Source organism: Hemitrygon akajei, chromosome 6, assembly GCF_048418815.1.
Source record: "Hemitrygon akajei chromosome 6, sHemAka1.3, whole genome shotgun sequence".
Classification (NCBI taxonomy): Eukaryota; Metazoa; Chordata; class Chondrichthyes; order Myliobatiformes; family Dasyatidae; genus Hemitrygon; species Hemitrygon akajei.
In genome coordinates, this window is record NC_133129.1 from 93,708,564 (window position 1) to 93,730,195 (window position 21,632).

General features: G+C 45.4%; 1 protein-coding gene across 1 annotated transcript; it reads right to left on the reverse strand.

The window, feature by feature from the left end:
* Positions 1-2,886: 2,886 nt before the first annotated feature.
* nat16 (N-acetyltransferase 16) lies at positions 2,887-21,351 on the reverse strand. The gene is made up of 4 exons (XM_073048895.1): positions 21,328-21,351; positions 19,479-19,682; positions 9,994-10,218; positions 2,887-5,904 (listed from the first exon to the last, which is right to left on the reverse strand). Exons 2-4 carry the CDS (start codon positions 19,653-19,655, stop codon positions 5,350-5,352), a joined length of 957 nt encoding a protein of 318 aa, XP_072904996.1. The 5' UTR covers positions 19,656-19,682; positions 21,328-21,351; the 3' UTR covers positions 2,887-5,349.
* Between the last annotated feature and the right edge of the window lie 281 nt (positions 21,352-21,632).

Here is a 21,632-nt window from a genome sequence, read left to right on the forward strand (position 1 = left end):
CATTGATTGTATACCCATAAAGTGACACTAGGTACAAGAGTGTCTGTACATAGGGTGACTTTGACAGGAAATGATAAAGTAGTGGTTGTGGGGAGTGCAGAGGGGTGAGTTAGTGCGTGGAGGTGTTGATCAGCCTTACTGCTTTGTGAAAGTAACTGTTTTTGAGTCTGGTGGTCCTGGCGTGGATGCTATGTAGCCTCCTCCCTGATGGGATGGTACAAACAGTCCATGAGCGTTGTGTTTGGGAACCTTCTTGATATTGCTTGCCTTTCTCTGGCATCTTTCTGTATATTTGTCCTTGATGTGGTAGGCTGGTGTCTGTGAGGCATTGGACAATTTTGTCCACCCATTGTCAAGCCTTCCTGTCTACCACAGTGCAGTTTCTATGCAGTGATGTAGCATCTACTGTGCATCTGTGATAGGGCATTAGTACTGATGTGCGTAATACAGCTTGCTTCAGCCCCCTCAAAAAGGAGTGGCATTCATGAGTGTTCTTGTCCCACCATCAAGCACATCTTTACCTCCCAACACCCCCTCCACACACTTTCCACTTCTGCAAGGATCACTCCCTTGCCCTAAGTAATGACCTTCCCCACTAATCTCCCTTCTGGTACTTACCTGTGCAAGCGGAACAAGTGCCACATCTGCCGCTATACCTCCTCCCTTGCTACCATTCAGGACCCCAAACAGTCCTTCCGGATCAGGCGACACTTCACCTGTGAGTCTTTTGGGGTCATCTGCTGTATCCGGTGCTCCCAGTGTAGCCTCCTGTATTTTGGTGAGACCTGATGGACAGATTGGGAGACTACTTCGTATGTCACAAAAAGCGGGATCTCCCAGTGGCTGCCCATTTCAATTCTACTTCCCATTCCCATTCTGACATGTTGGTCCCTGGCCTCCTCTACTGTCATGATGAGGCCACACTCAGGTTGGAGGAGCAACATGTTATACTCCATCCAGTTAGCCTCCAACCTGATGACATGAACATTGATTCCTGAACTTCTGGTAATTGCCCCCCCCCCACTCTCCTTCACCACTGCTCATTTCTGTTTCCTTCTCTTTCTTTATCTCCTTAACTGTCCATCACCTTCCTCAGGTGCTCCTCTCTCTTCCCCATCTTCAATGGTCTTCTTTCCTTTCCTATCAGACTCCAGCCCTTTGTCTCTTTCACCAATCCACTTCCCAGCTCATTACTTCACCCCTCCTCCTCTCCCAGCTTCACTTGTCACCTGACACCTTCTACCTGCTCATCCCTTCCCCCATCTTCTTAATCTGACTTCTTCCCTTTTGCTTTCCAGTCCTGATGAAAGGTCTCAGTCTGAAGTATTGATTGTTTGCTCTTTTCCGTAGATGCTGCCTGGCCTGCATTTTGTGTGTGTTGCCTTGACTGTGTAGGATGTGTTCTGGGACCATGAGAGGTTGTGTGAGATGTGCACTCCCAGGAGATTAAAAGTGCTTGCAGTTTCCACTGCTGTGCTGCCAGTGGAAAGAGGGGTTGAGTGCTGGAAGTTCTCCTGAAGCTGACAACCATCTCCTTTCTCTCATTGACATTGAGGAAAAGGTTTTTTGGTTGGCACCAGACCTCAAGCTGTTCATAATCCTCTCAAAAGGCTTGTCAGAAAAGAGATGAGGAGAAATGAGAAGAGTAGTGAATCTGTGGAATTCATTGCCTGTGGGGACAGAGTAATTGGGTCTAGTTAAAGCGGAGATTGATATGTTCCTGATTAGTAAGGGCGTCAGAGATTATGGAGAGAAAGCAGGAGAATGGGGTTGAGATGACTAATGAATCAGCTATGATGGAAAGGCAGAGTAGACTTGATGGACTGAATGGCCTAATTCTGCTCCTGTGTCTTCAGGTTTTACAGAGATCGAGATTTCCGAGGGTCTGATGGTAGCATAGTGGTTAGCACAGTGTTATTACATCTTGAGGCATCAGAGTTTAGAGTTCAGTACCGGCGCCATCTGTACGTCCTTCACGCTGAATGTGCGGATATTTTCTGGGCGTTCTGATTTCCTCCCACAATTCAAAGATGTACCAGATAGGTTAATTGTCCTGTGATTAGGTTAGGGTTGATCGGGGTTGTTGGGGTGATGGGATCAAAGGGCTGGAAGAGTCTACTCCGCTCTGTGTCATTAAATAAAATAAATTTCAAGTACATGCAGAATCCTCAGAGGTATCAGAAGTGGAGAGAGTGAGCATTTTCAAGTTCCTGGCTGTCAAGATCTCTGAGGATCTAACCTGGTCGCAACATATCGATGCAGCTATAAACCAGGCAAGACAGTGACTACAGTATATTTCGTAAGGCATTTGAGGAGATTTGGTTTGTCACCTAAAACACTCGCAACTTTCTACAGATGTACCATGGAGAGCATTCTGACTATCTGCTTCACCATTTGGTATGGGTTTGGGGGTGGGGAGATACTGCACAGGATTGAAGAAAGCTGCAGAAATTTGTAAAATTAGTCAGCTCCATCATGGGCTCTAGCCTCCATAGTATCCAGGACATCTTCAAGGAATGGTGCCTCTGAAAATGGGCTTCTGTCGTTAGGACCCCCAGCACCCAGGACGTGACCATCAGGAAGGGAGTACAGAAACGTGAAGGCACACTCTCAGTGATTCAGGAACAGCTTCTTCCCCTCAGCCATCCAATTTCTAAATGGACATTGAACCCATGAAAGCTACCTCAATACTTTATTTAAAATTTCTGTTTTTACACTGATTCTCTTAATGTAACTATTTAATATACATATATGTATACTTAGAGTAATTTACGTTTTCTTTCTATGTTTATCATGTATTGCATTGTACTGTTGCCATTAAGTTAACAAATTTCACGACATATGCTGGTGATATTAAACCTGATTCTGAAGAGATGAACAGTGAGCTAAATGGACTCTTCCTTTATTGCATTATCTAATGGCATCATGAATGAAAAGACAATTGGGCAAAGTGAGACCAGTTTAAAGTGTTTATAACCAATTTTTTTAAAATTTTATAAATGGTTCATAACATTTACTTTTCAAATTCTTGCAAGAAATCAGATAATTTGTAAGCACCATGTAACAATTTTATCTCATAGTGGAAACATCAGATTCTACCATAGGAGAGAGCTTAAAGGGGAGAAGGGGGAAGTTTACAGGAGATGTGGGGGATAGGTTTTGGTAGATACCTGGATCAGGCTGCTAGGAAACCAGTTACAACAGTAGCATTAAAGAGAAATTCAAATAGGCACATACACAAGCAGGGGTTGGAAAGAGTGAGCAATTTCAAGTTCCTGGATATCAACATCTCTGAGGATCTAACCTGGGCCCAACATATCGATGCAGCTAGACAGAAGGCACAACAGCGGCTGTATTTCATTAGGAGTTTGAGGTGATTTGGTATGTCACCAATGATGTACCGTGGAGAGCATTCTAACTGGTTGCAACACCGGTTGATATGGGGCGGGGAGGGTGATGGGTCGAAGTAAACTGCGGAGAGTTGTAAAATTACCTCCTTTTATGGGCACTAGCCTCCATAGTATCCAGGACTTCAAGGAGCGTTGCCTCAGAAAGGCGGCATCCATCATTAAGGAGTCCCATCACCCAGGTCATGCCCTCTTCTCATTGCTCCATCAGAATGGAAGTACAGAAGCCTGAAGGCACACACACTGCGATTAAGGAACAGCTTCTTCCCCTGTGCCAATGATTTCTCAACGGACATTGAACCTATGAACACTACTACATTTTTATTTCTATTTTTGCACTACTCCTTTTCTCTATTATCATATATTGCATTGTACTGCTGTCATGAAAACAACAAATTTCATGACATATGCCAGTGATATTAAACCTGATTCTGATTCTAATATACAGTAGATAATGTGCAGGCAGATGGGGTTTGTTTGGACTGGCAGCGCAGGTCAGCACACATATCGTGGGCTGAAAGGCCTGTTTCTGTACATAACTTGTAACTGGCTTTATGTACATTCTCCAAGGAGTATCATCAAATGCACTGGTGTGAAGGAAGGAGAGGAGAGAGCGAGACTGAAAATACAGCGGTTATTGTGTTGAAGTCATACTGTTTTCATACCCTACTTCCCTGTGATCTGGGATTGCTGGCAAGGGTAATGTTTCTCTCCCAGCCTTAACTGCCCCTTGAGAAAGTTTTGAAGGGGGGAGTAAGTTGCCATCTTGAACTGCTGCAGTCCTTCTGCTGGAGTTGCCCCCACGGTGCTGTTGGAGATGGAGTTCCAAGGTTGGGACCCAGTTACAATGAAGCAACTGCAACAGATTGATGAATCAATGTGCAGTTAGATTTGAGGAGAACCTAAGGGAGATGTTCTTCCCCTAATCCTGAAACCCAGTGGGAGAGGTGTTGGGTCTATCCTAGGCAGAGACACCTAATGCTGGATTCACTGAAGGTTAATTTGCAGCTTGAGTCGGTCGCAAGGAAGGCAAATGCAATGTTAACATCAATTTCGAGAGTATTAGACAAGGACATAACACCGAGGCATTGGTCAGACCGCACTTGGAGAATTGTTACAGTTTTCAGCTCCATATCTAAGAAAGGGTGCACTGGCTTTGGAGAGGATCCAGAGGAGGCTTAGGAGAATGATCTCAGAAATAAAAGGGTTAATGTTTGAGGCTCATTTGATGGGTCTGGACTTGCACTTGCTGGAATTTACAAGAATGGGGGGGGGGGGATCTCATTGAAACCTACAGAATATTGAAAAGCTTAGTGGGGAGGATGTTTCCATAGTGATGGAGTCCAGGACCAGAGGGCTGGCTTCAGAATAGGAGGATGTCCCTTCAGGACAGAGATGAGGAGGAATTTCTTCAGCCAGATGGTGGGATTGATTTCCACAAATGGCGATGGAGGCCAAGTGACTGGGTATATTTAAAGAGGAGGTTGATTTTTTTCTTGGTTAGTAGGTGTGTCATAGGTTCCAAGAAATCCAGAACAACATGCCCAAAATGCTGGTGGAACTAGCAGGTCAGGCAGCATCTATGGAGAGGATGGTGAATCTGTGGAGTTCATTGCTACAGATGGCTGTTGGGGCCAAGTCATTGGGTATATTTAAAGTGGAGGTTCTTGTTTAGTAAAGGGAGAAGGCAGAGGAATGGGTTGAGGGGGATAATAATTCAGGTATAATGTAATGCCAGAGCAGATTCGATGTGTGTTATGATCTAGACGTAACCCTGAATCATATTGTCTGCCTGCACTGCACTAGTGTGTAACAGTACCTCTATATTTTGCATTCTCTTATTGCTTTGTACTACTTCAAAGTACTTATGTTTGAAATGATCTGTATGGACAGCATGTATCCTGGTACATGTGACAATGATAAGCCAATGGCCAACACTGCCTTAAAACTCTGCCTCTAGCACCCACTGCTTCTCAAGGACGATTTCAGTGGTCAGGCTGAAGACTGTCTGGCAGAAGGAGTGCATGATAGACCAAATGGTCTTGTCCAAGTATATGAGGCAGTATGTGGGACCCTGAAGGAAGTCGATAGCCTTGTGCAGCTGAGCAAGAAACTGGCTCCTGGCGCGAAGGAAATCCTTCCCGAAGATGTCAATGTTGAGACGAAAGTTGTTGGCACCCGCGGGCACCTTGTAGGGGCTGGAGCAGAGGCTCAGGACGGTCGGGTCCACTACGCTGTCCGCCATCCAGGTGGTGCCTCGCTTCAGGAGTACCTCTAGATTGCCCTTGGAGGGCTTGTAAGGGATCCAGTCTCGTATGATGGTGCCCCCTGGCAGCACTTCCTCCACCACCCGCCGGTCCAGGAACACCTGCTTGACCTCGACCGCTGCCAGCTGGATGGGCTCTTCCCACTCCTGCCCGCTTGCCTTCAGGTGGCCGATGGTGGTGTCCAGCAAGGGCTGCAGCTCCTCTGCCATGAAGTGGAGAATCAGCACCTCCTGTAGGCATAAGAAAAAGTCCTGCGTCAGATTAGAGAGCATGTGCTACAAGGAGAGGTTGGACAACCAGCTTGTTTTTTCAGGAGCGGCAGAGGCTGGGGGGAGACCTGACAGGATTTTATTAAGTTATGAAAGGTGGACAGCTGGCATCTTTCATCCAGGGTCAAAATGTCTAATACTCAAGCATGCATTTAATGTGAGAGGCGTTAATTTCAAAGGAAATGAGTGGGGCAATTTTTTTAATGCACTGAGTGCACTCTGATAGGGATGACTGTTTAAATGTGAGACTATGGACTGCAGTTAGTGTGTGAATCATGGAATACAGTAACTGGTAGTAATTTGATACTGTAATCACAGATTCGTTGTTGGACATAACAATAGCAATCATAATAATCACTGAATAAACTTCCTTTGTTAATCATATTTGTGTTGTAATTTGAAGCTGTTCACTGTAAATTGAGTGAATAATGGAATATCGTGGCGTCATAGAGTGACAGAGTGATACAGCATGGAAACAGGCTTTTCAGCCCAACAGGTTCGTGCTGATCACAGCATCCTTCCTACTAGTTGTAATGTGAAGGGTTAGTTTACTTGTAATACACACAAAACGCTGGAGGAACTCAGCAGGCTAGGCAGCATCACTGGAAAAAAGTATAGTTAACGTTTTGGGCCTAGACCCTCTGGCAGCTCATTCCAGGTATTAAGTACCCTCCCCATAAAGGAGTTACCTCTCATGTCTCTTAAATCTCCTCCCTCTTTTCTTGTAACTATGCCTTCTAGTTTTGGATTCTTCAATCTTTGGGAAAAGACTATGACTGTCCACCTTATCTATACTCTTTCCTTCTCAGTCCTGATGAAGGGTCTCGGCCAAAACGTCAACTGTTTACTGTTTTCCATAGATGCTGCCTGGCCTGCTGGGTTCCTCCAGCATTTTGTGTGTGTTCCTCTAGATTTCCAGCATCTGCAGATTTTCTCATGTTTGTCATTCATACTCCTTATGATTTTTAAAATTTCTATGAAGTCATGTCTCATTCTTCTGCACTCCAAGGAATAAAGATCTATCAACTCCTTATAATTCAGGCCCTCTAGTCCAGGCAGCATCCTTGTAAAATCCCTCCTGCACCTTCTCCATCTTGATGGTGTCTTTCTTCTAACAGACTGACCAAAGCTCCAAGTAACTAACTAACTAACACACACACAAAAATGTTGGAGGAGCTTAGTAAGTCAGGTAGCATCTTTGGAGAAGAGTAAACAGTTGATGTTTGTGCCAAGACCTTTCATATGAACATGATCATCTCCCGATGAAGGGCCTCGGCCTGAAACATTGACCACTTATTTCCCTCCATAGAAGGTGCCTGACTTGCTGAGTTCTTCCAGCATCTTGTGTGTTGCTCAAGATTTCTAGCATCTGTAGAATCTCTTGTCCTTCTGATACTCCAAGTGCAGCCTCATTAACAAGCTGTATAACTGCAACATAGTGTCCCTAATCCTAAACTCGATGAAGGTCAGCATTCTAAATGCCTTCATCACCACCTTGTCTTCTCGTGGTGCCATTTTCAGTGAACTTTGTACTTGTACCGCAACACTCATCAGTGCCCTGCCATTCATGGTATAGGTCCTACCCTGGTTTGATTGTCCAAAATGCATTACATCACACTTATCTAAATTGAAAACCATTTGTCATTCCTCAGTACATCGCCGCAAATGATCAAGATATCATTGTACTGTAATTGATTTTAACCTGCTTCACTGTCAACAAGAGCCCTAATTTATCATCAGCTGAAGTGCCTGTGTGTACTTGGAGAAGGAACACTGAGATATCCGTGGACAGTAGGCTCTGATGCTCTCTGTTGGTCAGGGACAACCATAGATGTTGTGACCTAGCTGTCTAGATATGCAAGCCAGGGCAGAACAATATGGAGAGCATACTGTTGCCCATGTAGCAAACTCCCCCTCTCCAAGCATCTGATGAACCCAAAGGAATAGCAGAGACTGATACAGTTCGGGACCAGCATGTCGCAGGAGTTGCCAGTCAGTGTTGAACTCAATGTAGGACTGCCTGAGGGACTCCAGCTCCAGATTTTTCCCTTGAAGTTTACTCATGAAGCCTTCTCCATGAGTAGGTATAGCCGAAATGCAGTGGAGGTTTGAGATCTGAGTTTTCCTTCTCCTAGATGAGCTGCCAACCACAACTGACAAGCCCCATCTGCCCAAAGCAACTGGTTTTAAGGTACCAGTAACCCACCTTTGCCCCTTCACCTGTCAGTAGAAATGGTTCCACTGGGCTTAGTAGCTGAGCCACACATGAAGGCCAAGAGCTGGACTTGGTTGTCAGAGGCTATTTGGGCGCACACCATTGGGAACATTTAATAGGTAGTGGGAGCTTATCCTCATTACTACCCCTGGTTATAACAATCTTAGGTTGTGTTATAATTTGAAACTACTGAGTGTAAAAAGTGTGAATCATAAAACATTGTAGTATTGTAATAATGTATTCACTGATCAAACGTTCTTTGGTAAACAAGTTTTGTAATTCGAAGCCTTTCACTGTAAGTTGTGTGATTAGTGAATATTGCAGTGGTCTATTGCTTCCCTGAAAATGCCTGCAGGGTTAATAGGGTGGTAACAAAGGTGTAGGGAACGCTTGCCTTTATTAGATGTCGCACTGAGTTAAAGAGTCTGGAAATTAAATTTCAGCTTTATAAAACTCTTAGGCTGCATCGGAAGTATTGCCTTCAGTTCTGGTCACCCCCTTAGAGTCATAGTCATAAGAAGTACAACACAGAAACAGGCCCTTCGACCCATCTAGTCCACGCCAAAACCACTTAAACTGCCTACTGCCATCGACCTGTACCGCTCTCTGTAACCCTCCCATCCACGTACCTATCCAAACTTCTCTTCAATGTTGAAATTGAGCTTGCATTCACCACTTGTGTTGACAGCTCATTCCACACTCTCACAACCCTCTGAGTGAAGAAGTTTCCCCTCATGTTCCCCTTAAACTTTTCACCTTTCACCCTTTAACCCATGACCTTTGACTGTAATCCCACCCACCCTCAGTGGAAAAAGCCTGCTTGCATTTACTCTATCTGAACCCTCATAATTTTGTATCCCTCTATCAAATCTCCCCTCAATCTTCTATGTTCTAAGGAATAAAGACCTAACCTATTCAGTCTTTCCAGACCCGGCAATATTCATGTAAATTTTCTCTGTTTTCTTTCAACTCTGTTTACTTCTTTGCTGTAGGCAGGTGACCAAAACTAGACACAAATTAAGCCTTACGTTAAGGACATGGAGATTTTGGAAAAGGTTTACCAGGATGCTGCCTGGCTTAGAAGGCATGTGCTAAAAGGAGAGGTTGGATTGTTTTCTCTGCAGCAGTGGAGGTTGAGAGGGAGAACTGATAGACTTTTATAAGATTACCAAAGGTTTAGATCATATCTTCCTCCCAGGGAATGTCTATTACTAGAAAACATGCATTTAAAGTGAGGGGGCTAAATTCAATGGGGATGTTTTTATCCAATAATTTTTCCCTCCCTCCTTCCTCCACCCACCCCCAGCCTTTTGAGTCATGCTACCCAGATATCCTCCAATTTAACTCTAGCCTAATTAGGGGGACAATTGACCTACCAACCAGTACATCTTGGGACTGTGGGAGGAAACCAGAGCACCCGGATACCTCTCTCATTAACAAGGCATTTTCACTCGCAGAAGGTTCACTACTTGGTTTTTGTTTCTCACACTATTGTGTATAAACTGTTGTGTGGAAAAATCCCAGGAGATAAGCAGTTTCTGAGATACTCAAGCCACATCATCTGGCACCAACAATCATTCCATGGTCAAAGTCACTTTGATTACATTTCTTCCCCATTCTGATGTTTGGTCTGAACAACAACTGAACCTTTTGACCACGTCTGCATGCTTTTATGCATTGAGTTGCTGCCACATGATTGTCTGATGAGGTATTTATATTAATGAGCAGGTGAACCTAATAAAGTGGCTACTGAGTGTAATATGATAAAGTGATTCTGTAATCACTGACAGAATCTCCTTTGTAAAAGGGAAAAAAGGAATTGTGCATGCTGTTACCCGGCTGCATATTAACCGGAACTTGGTGAAGACGTCAGGGTTTAGCTTCCCTATTCTGGCGTAGCGTCGAACCTCCAGACTTGGGAACTGGGATTTTATCAGGGCCAAGGCGTACCGCTGAATCCGCCCAGCGATTCCTTGTCCCCTCTCGCTGGGCGCCACTCTCAAACCTTCCACAAGTGCGGTGTGGCCATCGTCGACAACGCTCACTGACACCAGAGCCACCTGCCAACAAGAGCAACAGCCTGCATTCACACCAAGTCAGATTATCCCCACCCTCCCCCTCACATGAGCCTCAACAATTGCGAAGTTAAAAAAACTGGAAAGGTGATATCACAACAACTGAGCCTGATATTTGGATGACGATTTAAGCATTGGGCTGAATTGGAAAGGTCGGATACAAGCCAAGTCAAGGTGATGGGGTCTAGAGTGTATCGGTTGACAGAACCCAATGTTTAAACAGAAATTTAGGTGCTAGGCCTAATTGAAAAGGTGTCATAAGTCCAGCGTTGAATCAGGACCCAAATGCAGGACGCAGACACTGTAGTACTAGGAACTGGGCAGGATGAGGGACTGGGAACAAGGAGCCTGGGGTGGACTCTGAGCCTGAGACTGGACAAGGACCCAGAACCTGGGTCTTGCCTCGGGCTCAGACCCCCAGGCGAGGACATGACGAGGCTTGGCTAGGGACTTGGGGTCTTGAGGCTTGGGTCGAGGCTGCAGGCTGCAGGCTTGGGTCGAGGCTTGAGTCGAGGCTGCAGGCTGCAGACTTGAGTCGAGGGTCAAGGCTGCAGGCTTGGGTCGAGGCTTGAGGAATTCGGAGGCTGGAGCTAGGGGCAGAGTAGGAACTATATATCAACATGGAGCCGGGACTTATCCTCTGACAAGCCGGGCCTCATCTTTGACAGGATACTGACATGAGACAGGACAGTACACAGACATAGAGCCAGGACTTGTCCTCCGACAAGCCAGGACTCCTCTATAACTCCACACCAAGGTGGGGCAGGACCATCCATCAGGCAACGGCAGAACAGCCTGGCTTACCCTATGGAGGCAAGGACAAGACAAGACAGATTCCCCCCGCAGGGCAACGGCAGAACGGCCTAACTTACCCCACAGGGGCAAAGACAGGAAGAGACAAACACCAAGGAACAACAGACAGTTCCACCTCTGCATCAGGGTAGCTCCGAGTAGCCGTTATGGCCGGCAGCCTTGGCTGGCTACGGAAGCAACCGGATCCCTACCTAGCTCAGAGTGGCTGACGGCCACCCAGCTGGCCCGGGAAACAGCTGAATCCATACCGCAATGACCACTCCAACTACTACCAGCAATGCTCCCAGAAGCCATGGTTCTCCAACGCGGCCCCAAGGATGGCAGAGTCCATTCTAGCCTTCCACCAGCCATCTATGCCATGAGTAGCTTGACAAGACAACAACCCCCACCCACTCTCAGTGCCAGGGCCACTTATATTCCCAGTTCCAATATGAGCCTCAGGGTGTTTCTAGTTAAATCCAACCGCAGTAAGGGACCGCCGGAAAACCCGGATAGACTGAACTATCACAAAAGGTCAGAGTATCGAAACCTGAGGTGAGGGTTGGGCCAGTTCAGCTCGCTTCTCCGAGACATTTACTCAGCTCTGCACCAAACTAAGGGTCTGTAGATGGCCTTTCTTTGTGGACTTCAGCTATTTGCTTGTGTTTATTGTTTGAATGATTTGTTTTTTTTTGTCTCTGCACATTGGGTGTTCTGACTGTTTTATTAAACGGGTTCTTTTGGTGATTTGTGTCTCCCTGTAAGGAGACAAATCTCAAGGTTGTATAATATATACATACTTTGATAATAAATGTACTTTGAACAAGGGGACATATACAGAGGAAAGCAGACCCTTCAGCCCATCATGTTGCTGGTGATTGTCAACCACCAATTTACACTAATCCTCCCTATTTAATTATTTATTGAGATGGCTCCAGTGCAGTTGAAAATGGGAAATAAAGGAATTGTTTTGCCATTGCTAGTATCTAAAGGAACTCCGATTAATTTGTTAGGCAGAGATGCCTTATTGAAACTGGAATTAAAATTAGAATGCACCAGAAATGGGCTGAGTGTGGAAAGAGCAGGGGCTTAATTGATATTGCGAGAAGACAAGAAGGCTAATGTCTTTTGGATAGGAGACATAGCAGATCAGATTCAGGAAACCTGGGAAAAATGGAAAAAGGGCGTGCAGGCTATATTACCCAGGGCTGTAATGCCCAAATCTGAGCTACATTGTACAGTGATTTTTGACGAGACTCAGAACAGGGAGTTAGAGGAGAGATGGCACCTGGAGGCATGTACCCAACAGCACCTGGAAGGGGAGGCTGTGATAATTGGAAAGCAAGGGGCAGCTTTACAAGTTAAGTGGGACACCTTTTTAGAAAAATGGTACAGGATACCGGAGGCTGCACCCCATGTAACATTGTTGGTAAACAAGGGATATCAGTCTAAAGACTTAGGACCCTTAGTTAAGAGTGCTGAAACCGTAACAGTGTGGAGGAAAATCACGCCGGAGGTGTGGATATCGGAAGACAACAATTGCATTAAAATAATGGTAAGTGTAGATATGGTAGGAACAATGAAAGAGGTCGAAATAACTCCCCAACCACACCTGCCCTTGCTGGGAAAGAAAAGAGGCCAGCAGAAAGATAAAAGGTTAGATGAGTTGCCGTCTATTCTGTGGTCGCAGCATGACACGGACGTAGGGAAAATAAAAACAGCTAGTCCGGTGGAAATAAGGCTGAAAAGGGGAGCAATTCCACCCAGGAGACCACAATACCCTCTAAGACCAGAAGCAGAAGAGGGAATAGCATCAACAGTGCAGGGGTTGCTTGAAGCAGGAGTGCTTAAAAGAACAAACAGTCCATGCAATACCCCCTTGCTGCCGGTCTTAAAAGCAGATAAATCTAAATGGAGATTGGTGCAAGATTTGCGAGTGGTAAATGACGTGGTGAAGGACTGACCAGCGGTAGTCCCCAACCCACACACGCTTTTGCCTAATGTTCCGCCAGAAGCAAGTTACTTTTCAGTGATTGATTTGTGTTCGGTTTTCTTCAGCATTCCTCTAGCCGACCAGTGTCAGTATCTGTTTGCATTTACTTACAGAGGTGCTCAGTATACCTATACCAGAATGCCTCAAGGGTTTAAACATTCACCACATATTTTTAATCAGGTGTTGAAGGCAGACCTAGAGGGCATACCATTGGAAAGTACATTGTTACAGTATGTGGATGACCTGTTGATTTGCTCCCACAGTGAGGAACTATGTGAGCAGGACACTATAACTCTGTTAGAGAAGCTGGTGCATGGAGGACATAAAGTATCCAAAAAGAAACTGCGATTTTGCAAGCAGCAAGTGGAGTACTTAGGCAGGGTAATATCCAAGGGAGTGAAGGCAATAGCACCAGATCAGATTGAGGCAATAACTAAGGCCCCAAAACCCCAGACAGTAGGGCAGATGATGACGTTTTTGGGAATGGCAGGGTACAGCTCAGATTGGATAGGAGAATATGCTGAGATTGTGGCACCTTTGAGAATGATAATGAAAGAAGCAGGACATACAAATTTGAAGAACGGCTTACAGTGGAATGAAGAGGCGGAGATAGCTTTCAATACTATTAAGCAGGAATTGCAGTCAGCACCAGCATTAGCTTTGCCTGACTACGAGAAGGTTTTTCATTTGTATGTATCCAACCGACAGGAAGGTTATGTCACAGCGGTTCTAACACAGGAGAAAGGCACAGGAAAAGCAAAGCAGCTGATAGCATACTACAGTATGAGACTAGATGAGGTGGCTCAGGGGTATCCACCCTGTTATCAGGGATTGGCGGCGCTGTACTATGCATATGAAAAGGCATCATCTGTAACCCTGGGCTATCCTGTGACTCTGTACACACACCACAAAGTAGCAGAATTGCTGGAAAGAGGGAAATTTGTGCTGACGCCAGCCAGGATAGCAGCGTAGCAGATGCTAGTGACATTTCCAGACATAACCATACAGAGATGCACTACCAGTAATATAGCCGATTTTGTCCCTTTGGGCTATGAAGGAGAACCCCATGATTGTGTAGGGAAGACGATGGCATTTTCCAAATTGAGAGCAGATTTACGGTCAGAACCACTAGAGGATGCAGATAAAAAGGTTCTGTTCGTAGATGGCTCTTGTTATAGGGATTATGATGGAAATCATGCAGGGTTCTCAGTAGTGCAGCAAGATCAGTCGAGCTATAAGATTATTAGGATGGAGTCCTGTCCCCAACCGTGTTCTGCCCAACTAGCGTAAATCAAAGCCCTGACAGCTGCATGTGAAATGATGGAAGGGGAGAAAGTAGACATTTATACTGATTCGGCATATGCTCATGGAGTATGCCATTTGTTCGGGGCAGTGTGGAAGCAGAGAGGTTTTAAAAAAAGCAGTGGAGATCCCATACAACATTGTCAGCAAATTCTAGACTTAATAAAAGCCATAATGAAACCTAAAGCATTGGCTATAGTAAAATGCCAGGCACTTAAAAAGGGAAATGATGTAATAACAAAGGGAAATCAAGCTGCGGACAAGGCAGCCAGAAAAGCGTCTAGATGTACATCAGCTGTCATTGCCCCCCAGGTAAGCCTTCCTCCAGAACCTGTGGTAGAGGACCTAATTGAAATGCAAGGTAAGGCAACTTTGGCAGAACAGACAATGTGGAGACGAAGGAGGGCCAAGCAGAACCTGGAAGGCTTGTGGAGCATGGAAGACGGTTTGTTGGTAGTGCCCACCCCTCTACTGACGATTCTGATTTCAGAAGCGCATGGGATTGACCATTGTGCAAGGGGGGAATTGATAAAGCAAATAAAGAAGGATGGTTTTTGGTCTCCTTATTTACAGGCTTCAGTGGACTTTGTCTTGTCACAGTGCGAGGTATGCACACAGAATAATGTTCGGAAGGGAATTACAACCCCAATAGGTCACATTCCTGTACCTGAAGGACCATTTAAACATCTACTGATCGATTACGTAGACATGATAAAGACAGTGAGAGGGAAAAGATACATGCTGGTAGTAATTGATTGATTTAGCAGATGGGTGGAGGCTGTACCTTCAAGAGATCAAGGGGCAAAGACAGTGGTAAAATTTCTGACAAATGAAGTGATCCCAAGGTTTGGAATACCTACAGAAGTTAGCTCAGACAATGGTTCAGCTTTTATCCAGAAAGTGGTCAAATTGGTACTACAGGCGCTGAGGATAAAGCAAAGATTTGGATGTGTATACCACCCTCAGTCGCAGGGCATGGTAGAGAGAATTAATGGAACCCTGAAAGCCAAACTGAATAAAATCTGTGCAGACACTAAACTTAATTGGGTCAATGCTTTACCGTTAGCATTGATGAGTTACCGCATGCAAACTAATCGAATGACATGCCTGACACCGCATGAGATGCTCACTGGGAGGCCCATGCCAGTGCCCCAGTGGAGAGGGCCGTATAAAGGACCTAGTTTGGAACAATTGGAAATAGAATTGAAACAATACATGCAGCAGCTAACTATGATACATAGGTCTATTTATGCACAGGAAAAACAGAAAGAGCCGGAGACCGTACAGGCGGAAGGACCGATCAAACCAGGAGACCAGGTTTACGTGCGAGTTTTTCGGAGAAAGTGGAACTAGCGGAGAAGGGAAGGACCCTTTACAGTGACCAAGGCATCACCCACCGCAGTTCAGGTAGAAGGATACTCCACCTGGTACCATCTGAACCACTGCACGAGAGCAGTCCCGCAAGGACAATCAGGTGAGGAGTCCGAGGTAAGTGATGCGGAGGAACAGTTAGCAGGAGACAGACAGGAGGAACAAGAAGCTGACACAGGAGTTTTATCAATTAGTAAGGGAAATTTTTGATTCTGAGGATGGGCCTGAAGACACTCAGGATGTGGTGGTGGATAGTAGTGCTTCTTCAGATAACGGGGATGACCTGGGAATGACCAGTCGTGCCCCTGGGGACAAAGCACCCACATGCTCCAGTGCAGACTTGGATACCATTAGTGTGGCAGAAATGGAATGGGACTGTTCAGTCCCCACAGAACCTACAGAAAAGAAGTAAGAGGAGCACAACACTTAACTCCTCGCCATGGTTACAGACACATACTAATCAGTGGTATCAATGGGCAACTTACACGGCAGGAATGATGAAGAGACAGAATTGTTACCTGTGCTCAAGGGAAAGCCCCACTCAGCATGTAGTTCCCATGCCTTATAACTCCTCCACTTGCATGCGGTGGCAAAGAGAGTATAGGGAGCGATGTGAACGACAGTGTCCAGGTCCGATTAAGGCTTGCTCCCTGAAGCTTTATGTTAAAACAGATCCCTGCTATCAAAGCTGTATGAGAAACGCACCAATGTGCCCATATTGGTGTATGTTATATCAGGCTTCCTCGCAGTCTGATCAACGCAAGCTTGCCTCCGACTGCAACTACAGCAGACCATGGGCTATAAACAAAAGAAGCCAGACACCTACACTGGAACAGCTTATAATGCAGTATCAGTTGAGCTATGAATGTTTTACGCGGACAGGTGCTCGTCCAGTGGGTCATTTCAGAGGTAACTGCACTCAGATGTGGGATGTAACCCCAGGCGAAAGACACGTAGTAGGTTCCCCTCCACCCAAAGGTGCATTGGACGCCCAGACCATCCCCTTAGCAGACACCTGGTGGCTGTGTGGTGAAGAAGGAGGTCTAAGATCCACACTTCCTGTCAATTGGGCAGGTACGTGTACACGTGTTATGCTACTTCAAGAAGTTATAGTATCCCCTGAAGTACACTTCAACACTGATATCTCTGAACAGCAGACACTATTGCGGAAAAGGAGAAAATATGAACCCGACTGGACGATCTGGATAGATAGTATAGGACAGCCGAGAGGTATACCTAACGAATTTAAGGTGAGGAATGAGATTGCTGCAGGCTTCAAAGCACTTCTACCCTTGATAGGAACTATTAAGGATGTTGAATGGATAAATTATATATATTACAATCAGCAAAGATTCATCAACTACACCGATGATGCATTGGAGGCCTTGGGACAACAGTTAGATGCAACTAGCAAAATGGCGTGGCAGAATAGACAAGCATTGGACTGGCTGTTGGCAGAAAAAGGAGGAGTTTGTGTGATGTTTGGAGAGCAGTGCTGTACTTTTATACCAAATAATACTAGTCCAGAAGGATCGTTTACTAAGGCAATGTATAAGTTGAAAAGTCTCAGAAAGGGAGTTAAACAGAATGCAGGGTTCGGACATCAGTTATTTCACTGGTTAGAAAGTAGACTCGGAGGATGGGGAGTTTGGCTGACTAAGATGGCAACGACTGTTGGTATTGTATTGCTGAGCTCTGCGCTTGTTCTGTGCCGTTTCCTTCCTTGTCTTAAGTCTCTTGTAGTGCGTGCTGCAACCAAACAATTTCCGATGCTCGTGGCAATTACTGAACCAAGCTTAGCGGAGAAAGAAGCACCGAAGATGTATTGTTACAGCCTACAACACCTGCAGGATGAACAAGAGCAAAACGACAGTGTGGGAGTAGATTGTAAGGGCTTCTGTGTTTTTTTTTTCCTGTCTCAGGTACAGAGGGACAGGTTTTTGACTCAGCAGCCTAGGGTAACAGGGAGAGAATACTTTGAGGTCTTGGCGCAGAAAATTATAGTTTAACCCGAGATTTGGGAATAAGTGCTGGACTTTATTGGGGCTTTTGTGTGCGGACTCTTTGTCTTCTTTCTCTGAGTGAGACCCTATGGGTCTCAAAGGGGGGATTATATTGGAAAAGAAAGTTGCATCAGTTACTATGTAACCAAAACTATGTGATCTCTGTATTGCCTCTATACTATTGAACGCATCAGTGCCTTAAAAATGTAGCTATCAGTGAAAAACCAGCCTTATATTTACTATGTATCCAACTTATTAGCCAGAATGTAATCTCTGTATTGCCTCTGTGCTATTGAATGCATCAGTGCCTTAAGAATGTAGCTAACAGTGAAAGTAAGCGTGTAGAGATAACAGTGGTGGAGGGGTGCGATGGTGTGATGGTGTGAAAACCAGTCAAGGCCGGGAAGGGGGACATGTGTTCCAAGGAGTAGACTAGAACAAATAAGCTTCTGAGCAGAAATATTGGTGGCGAATCGAGAAGCTAATGTGCTGGTGATAAGCGGTTGCAAGCGGATAGGGTATGCTAATGTAACTGAGATAGGGGACGAGGGTATGCTAATGTAACTGAGATAGGGGACGAGGGTATGCTAATGTAACTGAGATAGGGGACGAGGGTATGCTAATGTAACTGAGATAGGGGACGAGGGTATGCTAACGTAACTGAGATAGGGGACGAGGGTATGCTAACATAACTGAGATAGGGGACGAGGGTATGCTAATGTAACTGAGATAGGGGACGAGGGTATGCTAACGTAACTGAGATAGGGGACGAGGGTATGCTAATGTAACTGAGATAGGGGACGAGGGTATGCTAACGTAACTGAGATGGGGACGAGGGTATGCTAATGTAACTGAGATGGGGATGAGGGTATGCTAACGTAACTGAGATAGGGGACGAGGGTATGCTAATGTAACTGAGATAGGGGACGAGGGTATGCTAATGTAACTGAGATGGGGACGAGGGTATGCTAATGTAACTGAGATGGGGACGAGGGTATGCTAACGTAACTGAGATAGGGGACGAGGGTATGCTAATGTAACTGAGATAGGGGACGAGGGTATGCTAATGTAACTGAGATGGGGACGAGGGTATGCTAACATAACTGAGATAGGGGACGAGGGTATGCTAACATAACTGAGATAGGGGACGAGGGTATGCTAACGTAACTGAGATAGGGGACGAGGGTATGCTAATGTAACTGAAATAAGAAATTACTATAAAGAATACTGTGTATTAGGCTTCGCGGGCAATTAGTGACACGCTCATTAATTGTCTCAGCTTTTGTTTGCAGATAAAGGCTTAAACTTCTCGAAGAATCTTCTGTGTCTCCTGGTTATTTCAAGAAACCACGACAGCAACTGACACTAGTTTAAAAGCTTTTGCACTAAGCACAGTGTAGTGTTTAACGGCCATGCAAGGGCATGCGTCTGACGCTAGTAAGGAACTGTTTGGCAACAGTCTCCTGCTCCAAAAAGCGACATAGTGTCCCAATTAAACAAAGGGAATCCTGGCTATTTTCTGGATTAGTTTTTGTTCTTTAAGAGCTGTGCCAAAATAGCGGCTGCTCCGATTAACTGATGGCCCAATTGACCAGTGTCTACTGTATAGCTGATAAATAACGGGAATGATTCCATATGATCCCACCATCCAGATACATGGATAGGAAAGAGTTAAAAGAGTATGGGCCTGCCACTGAAAAATGAAATTGGCTTGTATGGGGCATCTTGATGGGATGAAAGGCCTGTTTCTGTGCTGTACAACTCTGATTCTGTAATATACGCACCACCTTGCCTTCTTTCTTGGCCAAGATCACTCTCCGGGATGAGTCCTTCAGCCATCTGTGATAACGGTCCGGCAGGTAGTCGAGTCCATTGTAGATGTTCACGGAGATGGACATCACCTGCTCAAAGTCATCCACTTGGGCGAGGCAAAACTCCAGCTCGTGGCTCACTCCCTCCATCCTGAAAGTGCTGATGCTGAAACAGACCTGGGGGAGGAAACTGCAACTGGTTAAGCCTTCTGGTGAGACCTTATGGTGGGGGCGATGGAGGAATATCTTCAGGCTGGACCTCAGCCTGAGATCCACTCATCTGAACTGGCAGGTCCTGAAGGGCAGGGTGCGGATGGACCTTAAAGTCAACATTAGTGCTCAGACAAGGAGCAGTTGACTCTTCCCCCTCAGGAATATCTAACTCGGCTCCCACTGCTACACCTGATGCATTCGCAGGACTGTATCAACCCATCCACTATATTTTGGCCCCATACCTCCTGAGACCATGCATGTGACATGCTCCTGTTTACATCACTGCTGAGGGTTGAGAGCTTTAAGTTCCAAACTGGAGACCTCACCAATAACTTGTCTTGGTCCAATCAATCAGATGTCATGGCCAAAACAGTCCACCAGAGCCTCTACTCTCTCAGGAGGCGAAACAAATTTGGCAAGTCCCCGTTGACCTTCACCCATTTTTATAGATGCACCATAGAAAACATCCTATTTGGATGCATCACGGCTTGGTATGACAACTGTTCTGCTCAAGACTGCAAAAAACTGCAGAGAGTTGTGTACACAGCTCAGCATTTCAGCCACCATGGACTCTGTATACACTTCTCGAGAAAGCAGCCAACATAGTCAAAGAATGACCCCCCCCCCCCCCCAATCCTGGAGTTCTGTCTTCTCCACCCTCCCATTGGCAGAAGGTACAAGAGCCTGAAAGCACTTACCACCAGACTCAAAGATAGCTTCTATACCACTATTACATTGAATGGACTTTTTGAGCAATAAGATGAACTCCTGACCTCACAGCTACTGCATCATGTCCCTTGCATCTTATTGTCTACCTGCAATAAACTTACTCTGTAATTGTACCACTACATAGAATCATAGAGCACTACAGCACTGAAACAGACCCATCTAGTCTGGACTGAACTATTATTCCATCTAGTCCCATCGATCTGCACCTGGACCATAGCCCTCCATACCTCTCCTGTCCATGTACCTATCCAAACATCTCTTTAGTGTTGTAATCGAACCCACATCCTCCATTTCAGCTGGGAGCTCATTCCACACTCGCAACACCCTCTGAGTTGCTCCTTAGGTTCCCCTTAAACATTTCACCTTTCACCCTTATCCTATGACCTGTTATTCTGGTCTCAGCTAACCTTCAGTGGGGAAAAAAAGTCTGGTTACTATCTATTCCCCTCGTAATTTTGTACACTTCTGTCAAATATCCCTTCATTCTCCTACGCTCCAGGAAATGAAGTCATAACCTATTCAACCCTTCCCTGTGACTCAGGACCTCAAGTCCTGGCAACATTCTTGCAAATTTCTTCTGTATTCTTTCAGTCATGTTGAGATCTTTCCTGTAGGTAAATGACCAGAATATTCTGCAAACTTGCCCTTGTACCCTTTCAAAGTCCTGAAGTATTGAAATGATTTGTATAGATGCTATGCATGACAAAATTTATCACTGTACCTTAGCAAATATAACAATTAAAAGCCAGTTAACCAATTACCTCTGCTCTCCTGCTTGTATCCTGAAAAAAGACATTCACAAAAAATGCACATTTTAAAAAATAATATTACCCTCCCCCCCAACCCCCCAACTCCACTAGAACTCTGCATTGTTTCTAACCTGTTGCTCAACTGCAAGTCGATGGATTTCAGACTTCAAGCTTTGCTCTGGTTTTATCTTTGTTCTGGGGCCGCGTGATATGGGTGGGCGGGCTTTGGTGCTGATGCATAAGCCATTCAGGTCCCAGATTACAAGGGAGTGCAGAATTAGCAGGGTCATGCAATTCAGGTGAAGGGGAAAGGAGGCAATAAGTTCAAAGGAGGTGTGTGGGACAGACAGGATCAGGATGACTTTTATCACTGACATCTTGTGAAATTTTTGTGTTTTTTTAGCAGCAGTACAGTGCAATACATAAAATCCACTAT